This window comes from Eupeodes corollae, chromosome 3 (assembly GCF_945859685.1).
Source record: "Eupeodes corollae chromosome 3, idEupCoro1.1, whole genome shotgun sequence".
NCBI classification, from domain to species: Eukaryota; Metazoa; Arthropoda; class Insecta; order Diptera; family Syrphidae; genus Eupeodes; species Eupeodes corollae.
In genome coordinates, this window is record NC_079149.1 from 17,538,359 (window position 1) to 17,561,808 (window position 23,450).

The 23,450-nt window shown below is 32.4% G+C and overlaps 1 protein-coding gene across 1 annotated transcript; it reads left to right on the plus strand.

Moving 5' to 3' along the window:
• The first annotated feature begins 43 nt into the window (after positions 1 to 43).
• Positions 44 to 22,837, plus strand: LOC129949264 (transmembrane protein 170B). The gene is made up of 2 exons (XM_056060614.1): positions 44 to 387; positions 21,496 to 22,837. Exon 2 carries the CDS (start codon positions 22,054 to 22,056, stop codon positions 22,444 to 22,446), a length of 393 nt encoding a protein of 130 aa, XP_055916589.1. The 5' UTR covers positions 44 to 387; positions 21,496 to 22,053; the 3' UTR covers positions 22,447 to 22,837.
• Positions 22,838 to 23,450: the final 613 nt, after the last annotated feature.

The window sequence follows — 23,450 nt, forward strand, 5'->3', positions numbered from 1 at the left end:
AAAAACCTAAAATTCCATACAAAATCTAAATCACTCTAGTTAGTGAGAGACAGACAGAGTAATATGTACACAGAAGAATACAATCTGTCACAAAGCGAAAATTCTCAAAAGAATCAAAAAGTTTATTAAAGAAAATCCAAGGTCTAAAAAGAAAAGAAAACTTTTGTTTTAAATCATCAAATAATCAGTTAATTATTGAATAAATATTAAAGTTTTCATATTTAAGTGAAAACTTAAACAATCAAGTGCCAGTGAGGAGAAATCTGGTGGATTGTTGATTGTTTCCTCGACGTCGCGGTCGTCTCGAAAAAAGGAAAATGATTTTACCAAGACGGAAAAATCATTAGGGGTGTGTTGACGCTGGAGCCAGTTGGTTTGCTGATACAGGTAAGGTTCTTGGTTCTAAGTTCTCCTCTGTGTCTTTGGCATTAATATAAAAATAAACAAATTAAGCTTCCTTTTAAAACGAAAGAAATTCATAAATTATTGTAGAAACCACTTCGAATTAAAGATTAAAGAATCTGGAACATTTTATGTGGTCGCGCACTTCCTAGCGATAAGCTTATCTCTTTTTACTAGTTGTTGTGTGAAGTGAACAAAGTGCTTGATTCCAAGTCGAGGTTTATGACACCAAGTAAACGGGTTCGGGTACGCCTTGTTGTGATTTCCTTACTCATTGATAATTCCCAGAAAGTTCTAACAGCGCAAATTTTGAGTTAAAATATCAGAGAATCGATTGGCTTTATTGGGAATTGGAGCCTTTAAGCAGTTTCTCTATGAAAAACTTTGCTGTCAGATCGATTCACATAAAACTGCATTAAAATTCTTGTTTCTTTTTTTTTGGTCGGTCTGGAATTCAATTGGAAACAACTTCCGGCTCTGCTTTAGGCGTTGGTTTTGTCGTGGTGTTTTGTTCTCATATATCTATAAACATATGTATAGTTTATCAATTCGAGTGTTGGATGTTGTTTTGATTTTGTAGTCATAGTTGTTTTCTTTTAATCCAATTACATACTGTTTCCTTTTCAAAAGAAAAACGAATTGTTGACTTGGAAGCTTATAGTTGTGTAGTTATATAGTTTAGCTTGACACTTTATAATAATATAATAAATACATAATCATTACCCACACTTTTGATAACCGCCTTATCTCTTTGTGCACTTGTAATGTAACTTAAGTTACAAAAATGGTTTCACTTTCATTTCATTGGTTCTAGGTACCTCCCTGTAACGGCTTTATTTTTGTAAAACAAAAAGACCTTGGCCTGAAATAATATAATTAAAATTCACTAATCAAAGGCAATTTGCACATTATGATTGTAAACAGTTAGGTGGCTTTTGTCTTCATCGACTAAACAAAAAACATAAGATTAATTAGAGGTGACTAATATTAAGTCGATTTTGGGACCGCTTTTTATCGATGGAATGTTTCATTAGATAGCGATACTACAATCTTGATATTTGCAGTAAAGAATTCTTTACCGATAGTTTTTGTGATAGGAGAAATTTTAAAGTGTTTGCTAGACAACAAACTGTTAGTTTTTGTTTATTTTTAATATCCTATAGGCATCGTATGTTGTTTTTACAAGCTTTGAGAACCTAAAATAATAGTAATTAAGGACAAAAATATTGTTGGAATGCTTTTTTGTTCATTATAATCTGGTAGATACATTCATGGCATATAATTTTTGAATATGAATATGATACCTGGCATATGTCCTCCAATGTTACAAGTTGCATAGCGTATGCAATCAGTCAAACTTTTCACTTCTTTTTTTGCAATAAATCTAGTTATTTGCGCTTCGTCACATGAATAGGACGCCCCTTAGGATTTTTCTATTGTCCATAGTTCCCAAACCAAACATGCTAGAGACCTATTTTTATTTTTAATCTTAAGTTCAGTTAATTGTTTTTATATCACTTGAAAAAAAATTTAAAGCTAAGGATTTAAGTATTAATAAAAATTATTGATCAAAAACAGGCAAACTGCAATAAAAAACCATTTTAGAGTATTGCTATTCTTTTTATTACGAACGTTACTTTAATTGGAAGAACTAGAGTATTTTATTTAACAAACAAAAATGTTTTAATAGTGTGTTGAGCCACCTTTCTGCTCCAAAACTTCACACATCCTGTTTGGAAGGGATGCATTCAAACTGTCCAAATAATTTAGCGAAATCGAACTCCAATCCAATTCGATGGCTTGGGTTAGTTCGGATATAGTTGAATATTGTTTTACTGATCCGTATACTTGACTTGACAAATATTTTCTATGATATTCAACTCCGGTGAGTAGGGCGGCCAGCTTAATTGCTCCACATTTTGGCTCTGTATATACGATAAATCCAGCGCAGAGGTCCAAAAATGGTTTGAAAGTATGGAAAGGCCTCTTTCAATATACCATTGTAAGACAACGCATTCATTGTTGTTGACACAAAATGTAGTTTGCAGGTGCCAGGAAATAGCTCTCCAAATCATTACACCTCCAACTCTGCTATGCAGCTGGTCCAGATAATGAGTTTCTAAAATCATGGAAATAGTAGCTATATCCATCGGGACCTTCCAAATTATTTTTTTTCCGTCGGAGAAGACCACTCGATGCCACTCAGAAATCCAGGTAACAAGAGCGCGGCAAAAACTGAGGCGTTGCTCTTTTCGAACTAGGTTAAGGGGTGGCTTCTTCTTGATTTTAAGTCTTTTTATGTGTTAAGCTTTCGAAATAATACGATGCATGGTTGTTAGACTTTAACTTTAACACCACTTTTTCCCTGATTTTTGCCAAAGAGTCGTGAGAATTTGACGCTTTTCTTAATATAAGTCGCCTTTCCGCATTAGTAAGCACACAGTGTGCGGCCTTTTTTCCATGTTAAAGCTCATTACTTAAAAATTTGACTTCTCTCGACTTTTTTAGCTACAGTTGTGTTCATAAAAATAGCACTGCTGGTCACATTTTATTAGATTGTCAATTATTTAAATGATGGAAATTCTTACAAAAAAATAATCATGTTACTTGCTTCTAACGGCCTTTCGTTTTCATATTAGAGACTTTTAGCTTAAAGTTATACTCTACTTTTCCCGGTGAACAAAAATTATTTCAAACTCTCTGGATATAGAGTGTTCATAAAAATAGCAGTGCATTTGATTTTATAATTAAAAAGTGTTAAAAATACAATTTGTTTTTTATTTTTCGGTAGGTGAATGTTTTAATATTTAAAGTCTTAAGTATTTGTAACATACTAGCATATACAAAATTAATAAATATAAATATAGAAAGTCGAAAACTTATTTGAAAACTGCGTTTGGAGGGAAAAACCTACCAAAATATTCAAGATATCGAAGGCTGCTCAGCAAAAATGGTCAGTAACGCCTTAAAATGGCTAAATAAACCGAAAACGCTAGGCCCAAAAAAGATGACTACTAAAAGAAGTGACAGAAAACTTGTTCAGTTAGCAAAACAGAACCGTTCCATATGCTATAGGAAAATAAAAAATGGACTTCAACTGTCTGTTAACGCTGCCACAATACGAAGACGACATTTTATAAGCGAAGTTACGAGCCCGAAGTTCACGCAAGGTACCATTCTTGACGAAAAGGCATGTGGCAAAGAGAATGGAATTTGTTAAAGCGTATAGAGATCGGTCAAAAGAGAAATGGAGAAATGTTCTGTGGACCGATGAAAGCAAAGTCGTCCTTTTTGGGTCCAATGGTTGTCGGGAATATGTAACAAGACCCTAAAATGCAGCATAATATCCACGGTTCACTATAAAAACAATGAACCATGTTGGTAGAAAAATTATAATATGGGCTTGCTTTTTATGTTACGGGTTCGGGCCTATTTATCCAATGGGGGTATAAGGGATGCAACCGAGTATGTGAAAATTCTCGAGGAGGTTATGTTACACTATGCTGAAGAGGAAATGTCGTTGGTTTGGGTATATCAACAAGACTATGACCCAAAGCATACATCAAAAAAGGCAAAACCATGGTTTGCGCAGAAAAAGTTATCTGTTATGTAGTGGCCCGCTCAATACCCGACCTTAACCTCATCACTTATATAATACTTATTTTCTGTTATTATGAATACAATATTTTAGTTTGTTATTAGAAGTTAATTGAAATATAACGTTGAAGTTGAAGGCCTTTATGTTTTATTTGGAGAGCACTGCTATTTTTATGAACACAACTGTATTTTGGCAATAGAAAAGCCAGCGTCTATATATGCTTTGATTTGTCCTTTTTCCGCCTCGGTCAACACTTTTCCTCGTCCCATTTTAGGTTTTCTTTTTCTATTATAATCGAAATTTACAAAATAGTTTGATCAACGAAAAATAAAATTCCGCGTGACAAAGATAATGATTAAACTAAATGCATAGCTTATTCAAGTGGCGCAAAAATATTGCTTTAATCAAAAAGAATGTTAACATAAAGTAAAAACAAAAATATAACGGCTTTTTTCCAGAACTTGCAGTTTGTCATAGAGAAAGAACAAAAGAGTTGCAAAAAGAAGATGTCATTATTTTATCATTCCGCTTTTGATTCATAAGCAAAATAAAAAGAGTGTACAGGGTGTCCTATTCAAGTGGCGATGAAAATATATATATATGTCGTTGGTAGCTTTAATATTAGCTTCCACTGCTTTGAGAGTTGCTCTATCAAGAGATTTATTATTTTTAAAGTAAATTTTCTAAAAATTGGAAACGTTGTTTTAGCGTTAACATATTCATGATGGATTGCCAAAGTAAGTTATACAAGCGTCAAACCACCAAAACATGGTATGCAGCTAAAAGCGTTTTTCTTTAAAGGCTCACAGAAAAGAAACAAGCTGTTAAAGAAAGATCTAAGTTTCTTCTTGAGCTCAGACATATCGGAGCGCTCGGGCTATTATTTTTTTTTTCCATCAGATATAGCTCTAAATAAAATAATTCAGTTCAAATGATCTAACGTCCCTTCTATCGAAGATCATAGAAAAGATAATCAATTTTCAGCATACAAAATATTTCGAAGATCAAAGGCTTCTTAAAAGCCGACAATATTGCTTTCGCAAAACCAGAAACACTAGTGATCTTATGGTCCAACTACAAGTAAATGAAAACTGGAACAAAGTTTACATCGTTCAGAAGAATGTAAAATTTCATATTTGGATAAAAATGATCTTTTTGTTTTAAACCTCTTACCCCACTAAGGTTGACATCCATTGTTCATATTATTGTCTTCTTATTGTGAACTACCATCAGCGTATAATAAGCTTATTAAATTCTGATCTTAACTGCATTATGTCAAATGGGGAAAGCATTCGCCCCTATTGCCGCTTTAAGTTTTCTTCGAAGACGCAACAATTCTTATCTGGCTATAAATTATGAAGCCTTTATTCAACCGAAACTCGAGCACAATACCCATATTTCGACAGGTGGACCAATAACCCGCTTGATTCTCACAGACATAATACAGAAGAGTGTTCTAAAAATTAAAGTTGCTTTCATTAACAATGCTCTTGCAAAATAGTTGCATTACTTAACTCAAATAATTCAATTGTAATCCTTGTACTTCTAGAAGTGCCCAGCAGTTTAACTTTGAACCCAATTTTGGACGAGGTGTTAAGCTAGAGATTCTTTTTTAAGCCGCACTTAAAGAATGCGGAATGGTTCAGTGCATCGCCATCTCATTGGGGTTATAACAGCTGTTGCAGCTTTTCATATTGAGTTCTTCGAAGTTCTTCGGCTTTCTGGCGTTACTTTTTAAACTACCCCACATAAAATTGTATTATCCGTGGCGAGATGTTTAGTGCGCTTAAGACTGTCATGCTAAAGGTCTTAAATTCAATCCCTACCTGTGCGAAAAATTGGAAAATTCTTCAAGAGCAATTTTTGTCTAGAAAAGTGCTTTCTAACATTCTGATTCGTCATACAAACTGTAGGTCCCATCCTTCCCTGACATTATATGCAGACAGGTATGGTTGAGGTTAAGTATCAGTAGCGTGATGGTTGGGCGTTGGACTATAATGCCAGAGGTCTTGGATTCGATCTCTGCCTGTGCCATCTAAAGTGTTTTTCATGGGTACTGCTTCCTGCGAGGAATTGACAAATTCTCCAAGAGTAATTCTTGTCATGAAAAGTGCTTTCTCAAGTTAGCCGTACGGATTTGGCTTGAAACTGTATGCTCCCTCCATTCCTGACAACATTACTCGCACACAGGAATAATTGAGAGTTGTAAGTCACTAGATCCTAGTTCTTAACTGACTGTTGCGCCACCTAATTTACTTATTTAGGAACGGTTGAGAATTATTGTAAGTTACTAGGCCCTGGTTCTCTACGAACTGTAGCCTCTATTTTATTTATTTACATACAAAAATCTTACTTATTTACTTACCTAAAGTGGCTCTCCAGTCCGGGATGGACCAAGGCCTCAACGAACATGCTTCTTCAGCCAGCTCGGTAGCTAGCTAGCTTCCAGTTTAGCACACCATGTTCTCTTCAACCTGCTTGCGCCACCTGAGTCGTGCTGTTCTTCTACTGCGCCGTCCCTTGGGATTGGTTTCGAAGACTTTCCGGGCTGTAGCATTTATGACCATTAGCGCTATATTATTCCACATTTAATTTCAGCGGTGGTGTCGTTGTGACAATCCATGGTGACGTTTTGTTCAAGACGTTTTTTGATGACAGCATAGAAAGGGTGATTTTTTAGAAGTTATAAGAAAGTTTTTCAAAAAGAAAAACACATGCAATTCAGAAAAATGCATGAAATCTTTATTTAAATCCATAGTACGGTCCATATATAATTTAATGTTTGACGATTATTTCATGTAAATGTTGACCTTGACTGCGCATCAAATGGTCCATCAGCTTAGTCCAATATTGGCATACTCTTTCCAACATATCGGCCGGTACGCGTATCTCACGAATAAATGCTTCAATGTTGTCTTCCAATGCGTTAATTAAAGCTGGCTTGTCTGTATAGACATGAGCTTTAACATAGCCACATAAAAAATAGTCTAAAGGCGTTAAATCGCACGATCTAGGCAGCCAATTAACCGTTCCCGAACGTGAAAAAAAAATTTCACCGAACTCGCCTCTTAATAAGTCTAATGTTGAGCGTGCTGTGTGGCTTGTGGCATCATCTTGTTGAAACCACATGTCATGCAAGTCAAGCTCTTGCATTTTGAGCAAAAAAAATTTGGATACCATCTCACGGTAGCGCTCACCATTCACAGTTACGTTACGATTCGCATCATCTTTAAAGAAATACGGCCCAATGACCGCACCAAAACTGTGACTTTTTCTGGATGCGTTGGTAGCTCTTGCAGCCAGAAGGCTGATATTCAATCCAAAATCGAGAATTCTGCTTATTTACGTACCCAATGAGACAAAAATGAGCTTCGTTGTTTGCGCATTTTGATAATAAAATTCAATAATTTGCAAGCGTTGTTTGTTTGTAAGACGATTCAAATGGTTAAATTATAGACCAAACTAAAGATGTTTGACAGTGAAACAAAACACGAAACGTGCGTCAGCTATTTAAACCAGTGTTTCCAAAAAGATAATAGCTAAAAAATCACTCGCCCCAATTGACCAAAAAGATAATAGCTAAAAAATCACTTGCCCCAATTGACCACTAAACCCATCTTTTCCGCTTCAGTCGCAATGCTCAAAAACGCTCCACTGACATTATGTTTTGATCTTCCAACTATGTCAATATCATCGGCGTATTCGAGTAATTGGATGAACCTTTGGAAGATTGTGCCTCTAGTGATGAATACCAAAATAATGGCGACAGTTTTTTTAGGATGCTGAGTTCTCTTATAGATTTGTATGGTTCAATCTTGGCTGACAGTTAGGAGTTAGTTAAGTTGTCGCACACGCGTTTGAATCAATGGGCAGGTTCAGACAACTTAAGGGAAATAATTTTTTGCCGTACATTTTGACCAAGGCAATTAGTTAGTTTTTCAAGTGTCATGAATTTCAAATTCAGAACTTTACTTCGCCAACGTATACTTTAAGTTCATAGTACAAAAAGTACCAACAAAATTATTGTCTACAAAACAGTCCTCAGGCAAGCTACAACTACAAGTCCATCACGATTTGTATTTTGTATAGTAAAAAAAAATTAGTTACTTGTTTTCCAAATTGACAAGGAACCCTTTTACAGAAAGGTTATTGTGCCAAAAATAAATACATCATAGAGAAATAAAATTCAGCTTTCAGTTGAATGGAAAAAAAATGATCAACTGTCATAGACTTGACTTAATGGTTGCGTTCAATTTCGTGTTGGATAGGTGGATTTTTAAATACCTTGTTAAACGAATTGGATAGCTGTCAAAAAATATAGATAGATTAGATAGATAGATAGATAAGTTCTTTATTTTTTCAATTTTCTTATAAGTACAATATTTCATGATAAAAGATATACAAAGCATGGCTTTATAAGCCGTCTGCCGGGAAAAAAAACTAATTAAATAAACAACCAAAAAAAAAAAAAGTACAATTTGAGTAAAAAGAGAGAATATTTCACAAAATAAGTTTCATAGTTAAAAAAAGAAAATGTTAATATAAATATTAAAGAAAACAATTTTTTTTAAAATTATTATTTTCATAATGTGACTTTTAGTTTAGTCAAAACAAAGAAAAAAAAAAAAAAGAAAATAGTGAACCATATGGAATAATGTTCACCATTAAAGTATATTTTGATATATATATATAGTTATGTCACAGACATACACCACCACCATACCTACAATATCACTTAACGTGATGGACGGATATAGCCATCGAGCTATCGGCGCCGTCCAATATAAACAATAACTTCCGTCAATGACCAGTGACAAAAATCTTAAACAGATAAAAATTCTTCCCAGCGAGTAACATAAACAATTACTCGCTGTAAACATAAATGTGCTGATTCGCACATCTTATCGATTGTGTCACCATCATTCCCGTTAGATCATGTATTGATCGTATATCAGAATATTAGAATGGGGATGATCGGTTGGTTATAAATAAGCCTGTAACAGTCGATGAGTCGTCTATTTCATTCATAACTTCGTATAAGCCTATGGTTTCCCCCGACCCACGGTAAGGGACCAGAAGCTTCAATAAATTAATCTTTAAAACTGTAATTAAGAAATAATTGTCTCCGCGTAAAAATTTATAAAGTTTAAATAAAAAGTCTAAAAGACTAAATAAAAAATTTCGTGTTGTGTTTTTTATTATTTGAAACTCCCGAGTGGACGGGAGTATAAATGGTTTTTTTTACCTTAGCGGGTAATTAAAGACATAACTGGCGCAGTCGGAAACGGGCTCCTTAAAACCGAACGGAAAAACGAAAAGTGAATAAACCGAAAATAAAAGTGAATAGACCAAAACTAACATAAAAAGTGGGAAATAATAATAAAAAAAATAAATAAAAATAAATACAAAAAAAAAAAGAAATATTAATAATGAAAAGTGAAAAATAAAATTAAAAAGTAAAAATGTAAAATAAATTTTACTACTATACTAATAAAATAATAGTGCATTAAAAAAAAAAAAAAATTAAAATTGAAGGAATAAATAAATAAATTAAAGAAGTAAAAAAAAAAAAAAAAAAAAAGGAAATTTTACGATAAGCAGTGAAAATAATTAGAAAAAAAAAAAAAAAAAGAAGAAAGAAAATTGTTAGTGACAAAACAAAATGAAAGGAAAATTTTAGTGATAATAAATACCTAACTAATAAAAAAAAAAAAAAAAGAAAGAAAAAAATAAGAGATTATAAAAAAAAAAAAAAAAAAATAATAATAATAGAACTACTGACAGTACCTAGTAAAAAAAAAAAAAAAAAAAAAAAATAAAAAAAAGACAGTAACGTGAAAAATCAACTGTAAATCAACTATAAATCATCTAATCAACTATAGACCAACTTTAAATCAACTTTAAATCAACTGTAAATCAACTGTAAATCAACTAAAATCAACTTTAAATCAGCTGTAAATCAACTATAAATCAGCTATAGATCAACTGTAAATCAATCAACTTTAAAGTAGCAGACAGTTATGAATAAGTAAAGTAAGAATTATGATAAATACAAATTTTTGTTCATATTAAAAAAAAAAAAAAAAATTATATAATATTATTTTTATGCAATAATCCGTATTAAGTATATCAGTTTACCACAGTGTTTGTCTAGTATAAAAGAAAAGAAGATAAATAAATAATAAGAATACCTACCTACAAAAAAAAAAAAATAAAACAAAATGAATTTCTTAAAAACCCCAGATCTACTCAAAACTTTACCAGAATTTACTGGTAAACCAACAGAATTGGAAGAATTCGTGAGATCCGCGAATTTGGTGTGGAATGCACTGAGCACAATAGAAAACGCACCATTGCAATTGTGGTTGCAAGTTCTTAGAAACAAGATCAAAGGTAAAGCTTCAGATAGATTACGCCTCTACGGCAATCCAGATACCTGGGATGGAATTAAAGACATACTTTATAGACATTTTCAAGATCACAGGGATGAAAGAACTCTCTATAATCAATTAAGTTTGATAAGACAAACTAGTAGCTTGTCTAAGTTTTACGATGATATTTTAGATATCATCACAACGCTTAACGCACGAGTCAGACAAAACGAAGACAATTTAGAAATACGTAATAGAATGATACGAAGAAATATTAAAGAAGGTTTGGAAACCTTCGTAAAAGGCTTAAGGGATCCTTTTAGAACAATAGTTATGTCCAGAGATCCGGACACTTTAGAAGAAGCGTACGAAATTACACTTAGTTTAGCAGAAGCTAGTAGATCGTCTACAATAAATTTTAATAATAACCAACAACGGGTCAACAGAAATAATTATAACAATAACAATAATAATAACTATCAAAATAGGTACAACAATGGAAATTCAAATAATTATTACCAAAACCGAAACAATAACAATAATGATTTTTGGAATAGAAACAACGACAATAATAACATGAACAGAAACAATAATTACAATAATAACACGAATAGAAATAATAATTTTAACAATAATAATTCAAATAGAAATAACAATTTCAACAATAATTTTAATAATAGAAACAATTTCGAAAATAATTCTTTTAGGTATAGGAATAATAATTCTGGACAACAGAGAACAGTTAACGGGGGCGAACCAATGGATGTTGATCCAAACCCATCTACTATTCAAAGGGGTTTGAATAGAAACCAGAATAATAGAAATTTTAGACCAAATGAGGTCTATTGTCAGGAAAATTTTCGGCCAGAAGCCTCGGATTAAGTACGTTACCGTATGTAGAAGTAAAAGTAAACGAAAATAAGAATTTAAAAATGTTAGTAGATACTGGATCTTCAAGTTCCATACTTAGTCCAGAAGGTATAAATAAGAGAAAAATTATAGATATAGAACCTAGAGTAGCAAAATCTTTTAGTGGTAACACAACAATTAATCAAAAAGTTGAAATGACTTTATTCGAAGAATTCGGGTTAGATTACCCAGTAGTAACATTTTATTTGCATAAATTTCATGATTATTTCGACGGGATAATCGGAAACGATATACTTAGTGAACACAAAATAATTGTAGATTATGGGAAAGGAGAACTTAAAAGAGGACATTTTAAATTAAAAATGGAATTTAAACCAATAGTAAGGACATATGAATATGAGTTAGAACCAAGGCAGATTATTTGCGTTGAAATCCCCGTAGATAAAAAACGTGGTAACATACAAATATTAGAACGAAACTTAGGTAATGTTGAAGTCTTAGACGACGTATACTGTTCTAAGAAATGGTTGGCAAAGTTAACGTTGAAAAACAAAACAAACCACCCTCTAACTTTTAGAGTTCGACAACCTTTAAAAGCCAAACGGCTTTACGGTCCAGAGAAAGATATTTGCTTAGCAGCAGAAGAATCTCTAGATGTCAACTTAGCAGTTGACCAGTTTCCTAATATGCAACCAAATAAATATGATGAGGTAAAAGGAAAAGAAAGAGAAAATGAAACAAAAAAGATAGGCAAACAGCCAGATAAAACTAAGAAGAATATTAAAGGTAAAAAACCTAAGTTCAAAAGGACAGGCAAAAAGCCGCAAATAAACTATGAAAATAACGAAAATAACGAAAAGACAGAAATACTTAATGAAAAAGTAAATAAGAATAAGGAAGAAATAAATTATTGCAGAATAGATGCACAATCAGAAAATATTAATGATCTAATGTCACAAGTAGAATTAAATCACTTAGATAGTGAGGAAGTAGAGCAACTGGAAGATATTCTAACGGAATATGCAGATGTATTTAAGAGAGATGGGCAAAACCTTACTTTTACGAATAAGGTAAAACATGAAATTAAAACTACGGACGAACGACCTGTATATGTAAAAAATTATAGACATCCCTATGTTCACAAGGAGGAAATTCAAAAACAAATAAAGGAAATGTTAGAATCAGGAATAATTAGACCAAGTAGTTCACCATGGTCCTCACCAGTTTGGATAGTGCCTAAGAAAGATGATTCATCAGGAAATAAGAAATGGCGATTAGTCATAGATTTCAGGAAAGTTAATGAAAAAACTATAGACGATAGGTATCCAATACCAAACATACAAGAAATATTGGAAATGTTAGGCAAATGTTCCCATTTCACCACACTCGATTTAGCATCGGGATTCCACCAGATTGAGGTAGATAAGCGAGATATCAAGAAAACAGCCTTCACGGTTAATAATGGTCATTACGAATACACGAGAATGCCATTTGGGTTAAAAAACGCGCCCGCGACATTTCAACGCGTAATGGATGCAATTTTAAAGGACTTAATAAATGTCATATGTTTTATTTATATGGATGATATTATAATATTCTCCCAAAATCTCATTGAGCATACTCAAAATCTACGAAAAGTTTTTGAAGCACTAAGAAATGCTAATTTAAAAATTCAAATAGAAAAAAGCAAATTTCTTAAAGAAGAAGTAGAGTTCCTTGGTCACGTTGTGACTAGAGATGGTATTAAGCCAAATCCACGGAAAATAGAAGCGGTTGAAAATTACCCAATCCCAAAAACACAGAAACAGATTAAACAATTTTTAGGATTACTCGGATATTATAGGAAGTTTATTAAGGATTTTGCAAAAGTAACAAAACCAATGACAGAAAAGTTAAAGAAAGGTCAAAAAATTGATATAAATAACGAAAGATATTCAAAATGCTTTAGAGACTGTACAAACATGCTAACATCAGAACCAATTCTAGCATACCCAGATTTTAGTAAACAATTCTTGTTAAGCACAGACGCATCTAATTATGCAATAGGAGCTGTGTTATCTCAAATTCAAGAAGGATTAGAACACCCTTTATGTTACGCAAGTCGAACATTGAACGATCACGAGAAAAATTATTCAACAATAGAAAAAGAACTATTAGCCATAGTTTGGGCGACAAAATACTTCAGGCCATACCTTTACGGTACAAAATTTAAAATTCAAACAGACCATAAACCTTTGAAATGGCTTATGAATTTAAAAGAGCCAAACAGTAAATTAGTAAGGTGGAAATTACAAATGGAAGAATTTGATTACCAAGTAGACTATAAACCAGGTAAAATAAACAGTAATGCAGATGCTTTAAGTAGAATACCCCTTGAAATAAATCATGATGAAATAATAACAACTGACGCTACAATTCATAGTGCTAGTGAAGATGACCATGGGTACATCCCAATATCAGAATCTCCATTAAATTTATTCAAAAATCAATTTATCATAGAGAAACTTAGAAGTGGAGCTAATCAAATTAGGACTAAAAATATTTTTAACAAAATTAGGAAGACAATAAAGTATAAAAATTTTACAGAAATAGATATCATTCAAATTATAAAAAATCATTTTAACCCTAAAAGCACCAATGCTATATACGTGGAAGATCTCCAATTATACCTTCAAATACAAAATGTGTTTAAAAACCATTTCCACAGATCAAAAAGATTTAAAATATTAAGGTGTACAAGAATTTTAAAAGATGTAGAAAATGAGCAAGAGCAAGATGAAATTATTGTAAATTTACATAAGGAAAACAATCATAGAGGCATAACAGAATCCTTTGAACGTATTAAACGCGAATATTTCTTTCCAAATATAAAAGAAAAACTAACAAGATACATAAATAATTGCGAAATATGCCAAGTCGAAAAGTATGACAGAAACCCTTCAAAACCAAAATTTGAAAGCACAGAATCACCAAAAAATCCTTTAGATATCATTCACGTAGATATTTTCTTTTTGCAAAAAGGTAAACCCATAATAACAATTATTGATAAATATAGTAGATTTGCACAAGCATACGAACTACAATCTAGAAATTCAATACATTTAAAAGACGCTATCCTCAAATACATAAGTACATTCGGCAAACCAAAACTAATAGTTATAGATCAGGAAAAGGCAGCAACTTCAATAGATTTTCAGGAATTTTTAAGAAATGAAAGAATAAATTTGCATTTCACAACAATAAGTAACTCAAACTCAAATTCTCCAGTAGAAAGATTCCATTCAACAATTTTAGAACATTTAAGAATATTAAAAAATCATAATAATATCACAACAGATGAAGCGTTACCAAGAGCAATTTTTGCATATAATAACTCAATTTGTAGTGCAACAAAATATACACCGTTTGAATTATTTTATAGGAGAATACCAGAAGCATTAGAAGAAAAAGCTTATTTAGACACATGTGAAAAGAAAAATAAAGTAATAGAAAAACGAAATATAAACAGAAATGATCCTAATGAATACAAAGAAAAAGACAGATTGTATCATAAAATAAGGTACTCAAGAAAGCTACAACCAAGATTTAAAAAATATTATACACAGAGAAATAATAAAGTAACAGTTTTCGCCACTAATAATAAACAATACCATAAATGTAAAATAAAAAGACCTCGAAAATTTCAGGAACAAGATGGAAGTGCTTAAAACAACACTTATACTCTTTTTGACGTTAAGGACAATATCAGGACAAGGACTTGACACACTTAGTTATGGACAAACTGGACAAAGACTAGAAGTAATTGACTTAAACTACGGAGAGGGATATATCTTAATTAGAGACCAGGAATTACAAGTTATTACAAATTATAGGAAAATATTACACATAATTGATACCAACAATTGGGAAGAGAATTTGGTCATAATCAAACAGAACATTTTTAACTTAAGTTACTCAGATCATTTTCCAACAATGTTACACAGTTTTAATTCATTAGAAAAAGAAATTCACAGCTTAATACCACATTATAGGAAGAGAAGAGGTTTATTGAATATAGTAGGGAAAGGACTTAAATGGATTGCAGGAACAATGGACTCGGACGACGAGTTAGAAATAAAAGAAAAATTAGAAGTTAATGAAGCAAATAATAAAAATGCTATAAAAGATCTAAATGATCAGGTAAAAATAAATGACGAACTAACTAATGCAATGAAATCGATAACAGACCACATAAATAGACAACAAAACTTAATTAATGATCAAATTTCAAATATATCGCTACAAGTAGAATCAGACTTAAATGAGATCGAACACATTCAACACGTATTTCAAATTCAATACGACATCCAACTGTTAAGAGAGCAGATTAAGAGGGTAAAAGAAAATCTGATGTTATGTAGATTAAACATTTTAGGCAGAGACATTTTCTCAGCCGAAGATAATATTACTATTAAAGATTTAATGTCGATTAAAAGTTCAGCATTATTATATAAAAATAAAATAGTATTTGTTGTATTAATTCCAAACTATTCTAAGCAAATATTTTATAAGGCCTTTATTGAGCCAATACCAAATAAAGAATATTTAGAATTAGATTCAAAATATTACACTGTAATATTAAGTAATAATTCATTCTTTGAATACGAAGAAAAAATAACATTGTTAAAGAAAAATTTAAAAAGAATAAAAGAAAATTGTATATCAAAACTGCTAACAGAAAATGCGGAATGTAATTATAAAATCAATAAAGAAAAAGAAATAAAGCAATTAACAAATAATGTAATTATTGTAAAAAATATACAAAAAACTAAAATTAAGCATAATTGTAATCAATATGAAACTTATTTAAGGGGACATAATCTAATAATTTTTGAAAATTGTAAAATAAAAATTAATGATATATGTTATGAAACTGTAACCATCAATGAAAATTTTGTAATACCGAATTTTAACGAAATTAAAATAGGAAATATCTCAATTAACATTTCTATGCCAGAGTTGCATCTTAAAAACATAAAAAATAGACAAATCATTGAAGAAATGAGGTACTCTCATTCTATTACTAGAAATATTTCATTCAGCACAATAGCTGTATTAACATTTGCAATTTTAATAATAATTTTCATCCTTCGTAAAAGGAAAATTAACAAAAACGTAAATATTGAAGTTAAAAACTCTTATTCTCCGGAGGAGAATCTTAAGGAGGGGGGAGTTATGTCACAGACATACACCACCACCATACCTACAATATCACTTAACGTGATGGACGGATATAGCCATCGAGCTATCGGCGCCGTCCAATATAAACAATAACTTCCGTCAATGACCAGTGACAAAAATCTTAAACAGATAAAAATTCTTCCCAGCGAGTAACATAAACAATTACTCGCTGTAAACATAAATGTGCTGATTCGCACATCTTATCGATTGTGTCACCATCATTCCCGTTAGATCATGTATTGATCGTATATCAGAATATTAGAATGGGGATGATCGGTTGGTTATAAATAAGCCTGTAACAGTCGATGAGTCGTCTATTTCATTCATAACTTCGTATAAGCCTATGGTTTCCCCCGACCCACGGTAAGGGACCAGAAGCTTCAATAAATTAATCTTTAAAACTGTAATTAAGAAATAATTGTCTCCGCGTAAAAATTTATAAAGTTTAAATAAAAAGTCTAAAAGACTAAATAAAAAATTTCGTGTTGTGTTTTTTATTATTTGAAACTCCCGAGTGGACGGGAGTATAAATGGTTTTTTTTACCTTAGCGGGTAATTAAAGACATAACTATATATATAGTATAAAAAAAGCAATAACAGGTATTTATAAGTTTAATAAAAAATGTGACTTTTAGTTTAGTCAAAACAAAAAAATTAAGGAAAAAAAGAAAAATATTAGAATATAACAGAATATAGAACAGATTATGGTTTGTAAGTGAGAAAAAAAAAGCAAAAAAATAGGAAAAGAACTGTATATTTCTCAAGTTTTTTTTTTTTTAATTTTAAGGACTTTTAATTTGGTTAAAAACAAAAAAAAAAAGAAAGGAGAAGATACAATCACATTAACATCGTCTTACAACTCAAAACAAACTCAAACACTCGTTTCGATATTTTCGTGCATGTGAGACATAGCGCACAAGAGGCTTCAAGCCACGATCTCCGTTTAGTACACTGACACATTCCTCTTGAGAAAGAAAACTAGAATAAAAGTAGAGCCTTCGGATTTCCTGTAATATTGGACAAAGTGCTAAAAAATGCAAAACATCTTCGTTTTGACCAAGGTTGCAAAGAGAGCACACAGGGTTTAAGTCTGTTCTATGTGGTCTGTAATTCAAATCGAGCATTTCCGTTCTTATCTTGAAGATCAAGCTCATTTCAGAAACTGTAAACTCTTCTCTAAAATAGTTTCTTTCACCAAGTTTCAGATTAAGTTGTCTGTATATATTCCTGGATGTTGATGCAGTCCCTCTCGCAACACAAAGCCTATACATCGAGTCATCTATAACAGAGATACATTCATATAATGCATTTTTTATTGCTTCCACATTGTCCACTGGCAATGATATTGAAAGGTTATGTGCTACAGCAAGATCATACCAATTTTTGACCGGACTATATCCACTACTAAAACAAATTTTAAGGAGTCTTTTTTGCAAGTTTTGGTCAGATCGCTTCATAACTCTGATCATAAAATCGGCGTTAGCCTTTAAGTTTTTCAAGAAAATTTGAGGTAAGCCTGTCTCTAGGTGGATAGCATAATTAGGAGTGTTAATAGGTAACCTAAAAATTCGCTTGAAAAAATACCTCTGTATATTTTCCATTTCCTCCAACTGTTCGAAACCATATACTTCATTACCATAGCAAAAACAAGTATTCACGGTGGCATTGAAGACTTTGAATTTTGAGATTGGATCTACGAGTTTATTTGCGAAGAACTGCGACCACATTGTATTTATTGCAATTTTTGCAGCGGTTGTTTTTTCTTTTATAAAGGTTTGAATTTTAAGATTATATGTCACTGTATACCCAAGATACTTAAATTCATTAACAACCTCAATTATCTCACCATCTAAAGTCCAATTCCGCCCATAGCCAGTTGATCTATTTCGAGATCTAAAAACCATTATTTTGGATTTGGTGGTATTTATTCTAAGATCCCATAGATCACAAAACTGTTTCAGCTTGTTTATCTGGAGCTGTAGAGTAAGCGGACTGTCTGATAAAATCACTAAATCGTCAGCATAAAACAAGACTTTAAGTGTAATATCCCCGAACTGAACTCCCCCAGGTATACTGTTTTCGACATCGTTCATATACAGTGCAAACATGATAGGGCTTAGAACACATCCTTGAGGGACACCTGCTTCACAACTAAATTCTCTAGATACTTTTCCACCATTCTGAACAGATGCCATCGTGTTTTCGAGAATTTTTTCGTAGACTCTGATAAATTTAGTAGATAGGCCAATTGCTGAGAGCTTATAGAGTAAGGACCTCCTATTAATAGTGTCAAAAGCCGCTTTTAAATCAACGAAAAAGGCATATAAGTTCTGTTTTTTATCAATAAATCGCCTAGCAGTGGTGCTGAGTACAAAAATTTGATCAATAGCTGAAAGGTTGGCTCGACAACCAGCTTGAAAGCAACTAATTATGTTATTATCTTCTAACCAGGTCGTAAGTCTAGTATAGAGTATTTGTGTAAACACTTTTCGTAATGAGTTAAGCACAGCAATTCCTCTATAGTTCTCTGGCAAATCACAGTTACCTTTCTTAAAAATGGCTGTAATTCGAGACAGACGAAAATTTTCAGGCACTGTCTCTTCAATGAATATTCTATTGAAAAATTCTAACAGATATTCCAAAAACTCACGAGTAGCATGTTTATAAAACTCTACTGGGATCCCATCAGATCCAGATGCTTTGTTATTTTTCATTTTTTTTTAAAGCAGCTACTAGTTCAACCATTGTAAGATTGGAATCCAGTTCAGCAATAATGACATTAGGGAATGCAAAGCTCATTGTATTTAGATTAGGGTCAGGCAGAAGTAGAGTTTCAAAATAATTAGCAAGTAGATTTTCATCAATTGTGAACAATACCCTCCTATTCCGCCCACTCGAGTCCTTGCATTCAACGAGCTTAGAAGCAGTGTCTTTTAAATAAAGTTCTTTTTTGAGATTGCATAACCTTTTGTATTCTTGTTGGGAAGAAAGTTCTGCAGACTGTCTAATCACTGAAGAAACTATGTCGAAAACATGTCAAAAAATATAATCAACTTTCAGCTGTTCACAAAAAGCAGAGAAACATTTAAGCTTCGAAGTCAAAATTGTTGTAAGATAAAACATTTAATGGATAATTCAACTGATTCGTCGGACAATGATGAATTGATAGATGCGTAACAATTTAATAAATAAGAGATAACCTTAATCTTTTATCTATGTTTAATTTCCTCCTAGCTCAATTGGAATTCTATACGATTAATAATTTACTTGCAAAGTCTCCGATTTTAAACGATTTACGTTTAACAGAAAACTATCCTAACAGATAGGAAGACTATTATGAAGTGACAATGGTCGCACTCACAAAGCTAGTGGCTACGTTGTCAAGGGATTGTAATTGGCTAAAACTAACTACAAATATATATGAAATTTCCCCTCCGACGTAGTGTAAAAAATTCGTCTACAAAGTTAGTGGAGAATGATCTTGACGTTTCACAATCAGCTGTTCGGTTAAAACACACGAATTCAAAATTAAATATGTAAATCGTTTAGTATTTAAATACAAGTATAAATCAGTCAAATTATGTCTTAAATTTGATTTATTGAATTTAAAAACACAAAAGATAAGTTAAAGTTATCAAATCAAAACTGTTTCTTATATTATATACATATTTGCATTTGTCAATAGTATGACATTTCCAGATTGATTAGTTTTGTAGTGTAGTTTTGCATTCACAAAGCTAGTTGAATTTTGATTACGTATGAATGCGCCCAATACCTAGATATAGTTTGGAAGAATTTCGATCTCAATTCCGTATGAGTAGAAGTTGCTTTACGTTAAGATTTTGAGTTGGTTTGTTCACAGTAGATAAAGTTTTTGCCTTATTGTGGTGGGACCAACGCAAGAACTTTTGTTGCGCTTGGTTTTCCAACGTTTATTTAAAAACCATTCAAGGTACACCATCAACTAGAATAGCCAATAAAATGTAAACAACCTAGTCTTGACATCTATAATGAATTGCTTATTAACGATTTCAAATTATTAGGATCTCTCAGTGCAGCCAAATGAAAGAACTTTTAACTTGGAGAAAAAACTATTGGTTTTTTGTTTGGATCTTGAGTTAGCAAAAAAGTTTCTTATCAGCTGGAGACAGGTTCAATTCAGTTAAGAGTTCTGCTCATCTTGAATTCAGCGAAATTCTCCAAGTGGTATGTTTATTGCTCGGAGAGTATATTAAATGGCCAACTGTTCAACATTACAACAATATTTCTGAAGTAAAATCCCACCATCAATATCACTTAATCAATTTGTATCTTTTTGCTTACCAACAAATACAAAAAGTTAAAATCAATTTTCAAGTTTCTTGAAATTCAGCCATGTTTTGAGTCAGCTGTTCTGTCAGATTCCTACATACCCCAAAAATTCTTGGATACCTTTGGATTCCTTTTTTGACATCTCATTTTGGATTCCTTTTTTGACATGATTGAACGCAGCCAATAGTTAGGGACATTTTTCTTGACTAACTTTCCATTAAAGTTGCCAGTCAGATACTAGAGACTTGCCTAACTTTCTAGTCCGTAATGTCGTGTGAACCTGCCCAATGAAAAAATCATATTTGTTTTCTACCCTTATAAGCTAAATTAACAAATGGTATACATAATTCTGTAGTAGCCGTAGCATGATGGTTAGACTGTCATGCGAGAGGTCTTGAAATCAATCCCCGCTTGTGCCAGCCAAAGCTTTTTTCACGGGTACTACCTCTTGCGAGGAATTGACAAATTCTCCGAGAGTAATTCTTGTCATGAAAAGTGCTTTCTCAAATTAACTGTTCGGATTCGGTTTAAAACAGTAGGTCCCCTCTATCCCTGAAAACAGTACTCGCACACAGGAATGGTTGAGAGTTGTAAGTCAATAGGCCCTAGTTCTCAAGGACTGTTGCGCCACCTAATTTATTTTTTTGTTTAAACAGCATTTCGTTAACAACTTATATACTATTTATTTAATATTCATGAATAACACTTTCTCTTCTTTCGCAGATAAATCAAGTGGACAATAATGCCAAACGAAAAACACACAAACGTATTTGATAAGCGCTTTTGCTGGCGCTTCGTAGAGCCTCCAATAAATCAGCTAATTATTAGTCGACAATTCGGAGTGCAAAAAGTGCATTTTAAAGTCAATTCGATTCGAAACATCGATTGATCTACAGCCAACGAGATCCACTAAAAGTAATGTGATCAAAAACTAAAAAACAAATAAAAATAACTAAAACTAAATCATTGCAAAACATTTCCAATAACTACTAAAAATAAATTGCACTGCAAATTTCTTCGAGCGCATTTGCAAAAAAACTAAGAACCTCGAAAAACAGAACAGTAAAAAAACAATATTGAAGAACAACCTTTGATTAAACAAACAAGACATTATTTAATGCAACGTTCTTAAATGTTTTCTAATTAATAAAAAAGAACTAAATCAACAGAGAGAAAGAAAAAGAAAGGATCAAAAAGACACACGTCACACCACACTTCCAACACACACGCTGCTCTGTATCTCACTTAGCCGCCGCACAACGCGACATCAAATGGTTTGTAATGTTGTTTAATGGTGGTAACTCTGAGGAGCTCGACCCAATCTCAAATGTATTGGGACTGCGCTCTCAGAGACCTCTAGTGCACTTTAAAGACATGTGGTACCATATATTCCTGTGGGCGCTATTTTCCTCGATATTCATTCACACATGCGCCGCCTTGGTCGCTTTCGTAACTCTACGCAAACACAAATTCGGACGTTTCTTTTCGATTTTGATTCTGGTGATGGGATTCGCCTCTCCAGCCACCAGCGGACTGATAAGCAGCGCTGTCATAGCTTTTGTGCATCAAGCATCGTGCCTGCCCATGTCGCCAATCTATTCAATGATTTGGGGCGTGGGGCAAACGATAGTGTCGGCGTGTCTCGGCTTCACACGAATTCTCGCAACGCTGTGAAGTCAACACTTATATTTTAATGCAAAGGGTGCCCTAAAATCGTTATTACTGTTATTTTTTGGACGAAAATTTTGTGTTCTTTCTGTTTCTTGTTTAATAAATATTTTGAATGAAAACGTAAAATACATAAAATACTGAAGCTTGAACTAGCAAAACGGTTCCACTTTATTTGATTTCTTTGTTTTTCTGTTTTGCAACACACAAAACAATGAGAACATCGTGGACAACCGACGTCGGAAGAAGCATTCGAATAATGAGAATGCTTTGTAATTATTATTATAAACGCAAAAAGAAAACACGCAGAGAAAGTTATAAATATAGTTTTAAAAAATAAAGAAAAACAGAAAACTGCAGCTAAAATAAATATTATAGTATTTATATTTAATGCTTAATAATTTGTTTAAATTTATTATTACTATTATTAATATTATAAATATATATATTTTATAGTTCATAAGTAGACTCAAAAACTATTACAAAAAAAGAAATACAATTAAAATAATTTCCAAAAAGCAAAATATACAAAATATAAGGAAAACAACCAACATCATATTATTAAAATGGAACGAATTTTTATTTTTGTTTTGCAGTGCATCTGTGAGTCTTCTTGATTCCTGCCAATGCTTAACCACTGGGAATGGTTAAGGGGGTCTGGATGTCAACGAGTTTGTACGCCACTTGATTTATTTATTTTTAAAGCATTCCACATTCGTGTAAAACGGCTGAAAAAATAATCTCTATACTTAACCGTATTGGTCTTAAAAATGTATAACCCATTTAAGACAAAAGGTCATTTTTAAAAACAAGGAACAGTGTCGGAGACAAAAGGGAGCCCAGTGGTACACCAGCCTTTAATTGTTTGAATATCAGATGTGACCCGTCCAATACTCCTTCAATTCAACTGCCTGAAAGGTAATTTCTAATTCAACGAAGGAGGGATTTGTCAAAACCGAAGGCATGCGTTTTTAGTAAAGAAAACTATCAAACGTCTTTGGAATATCAAG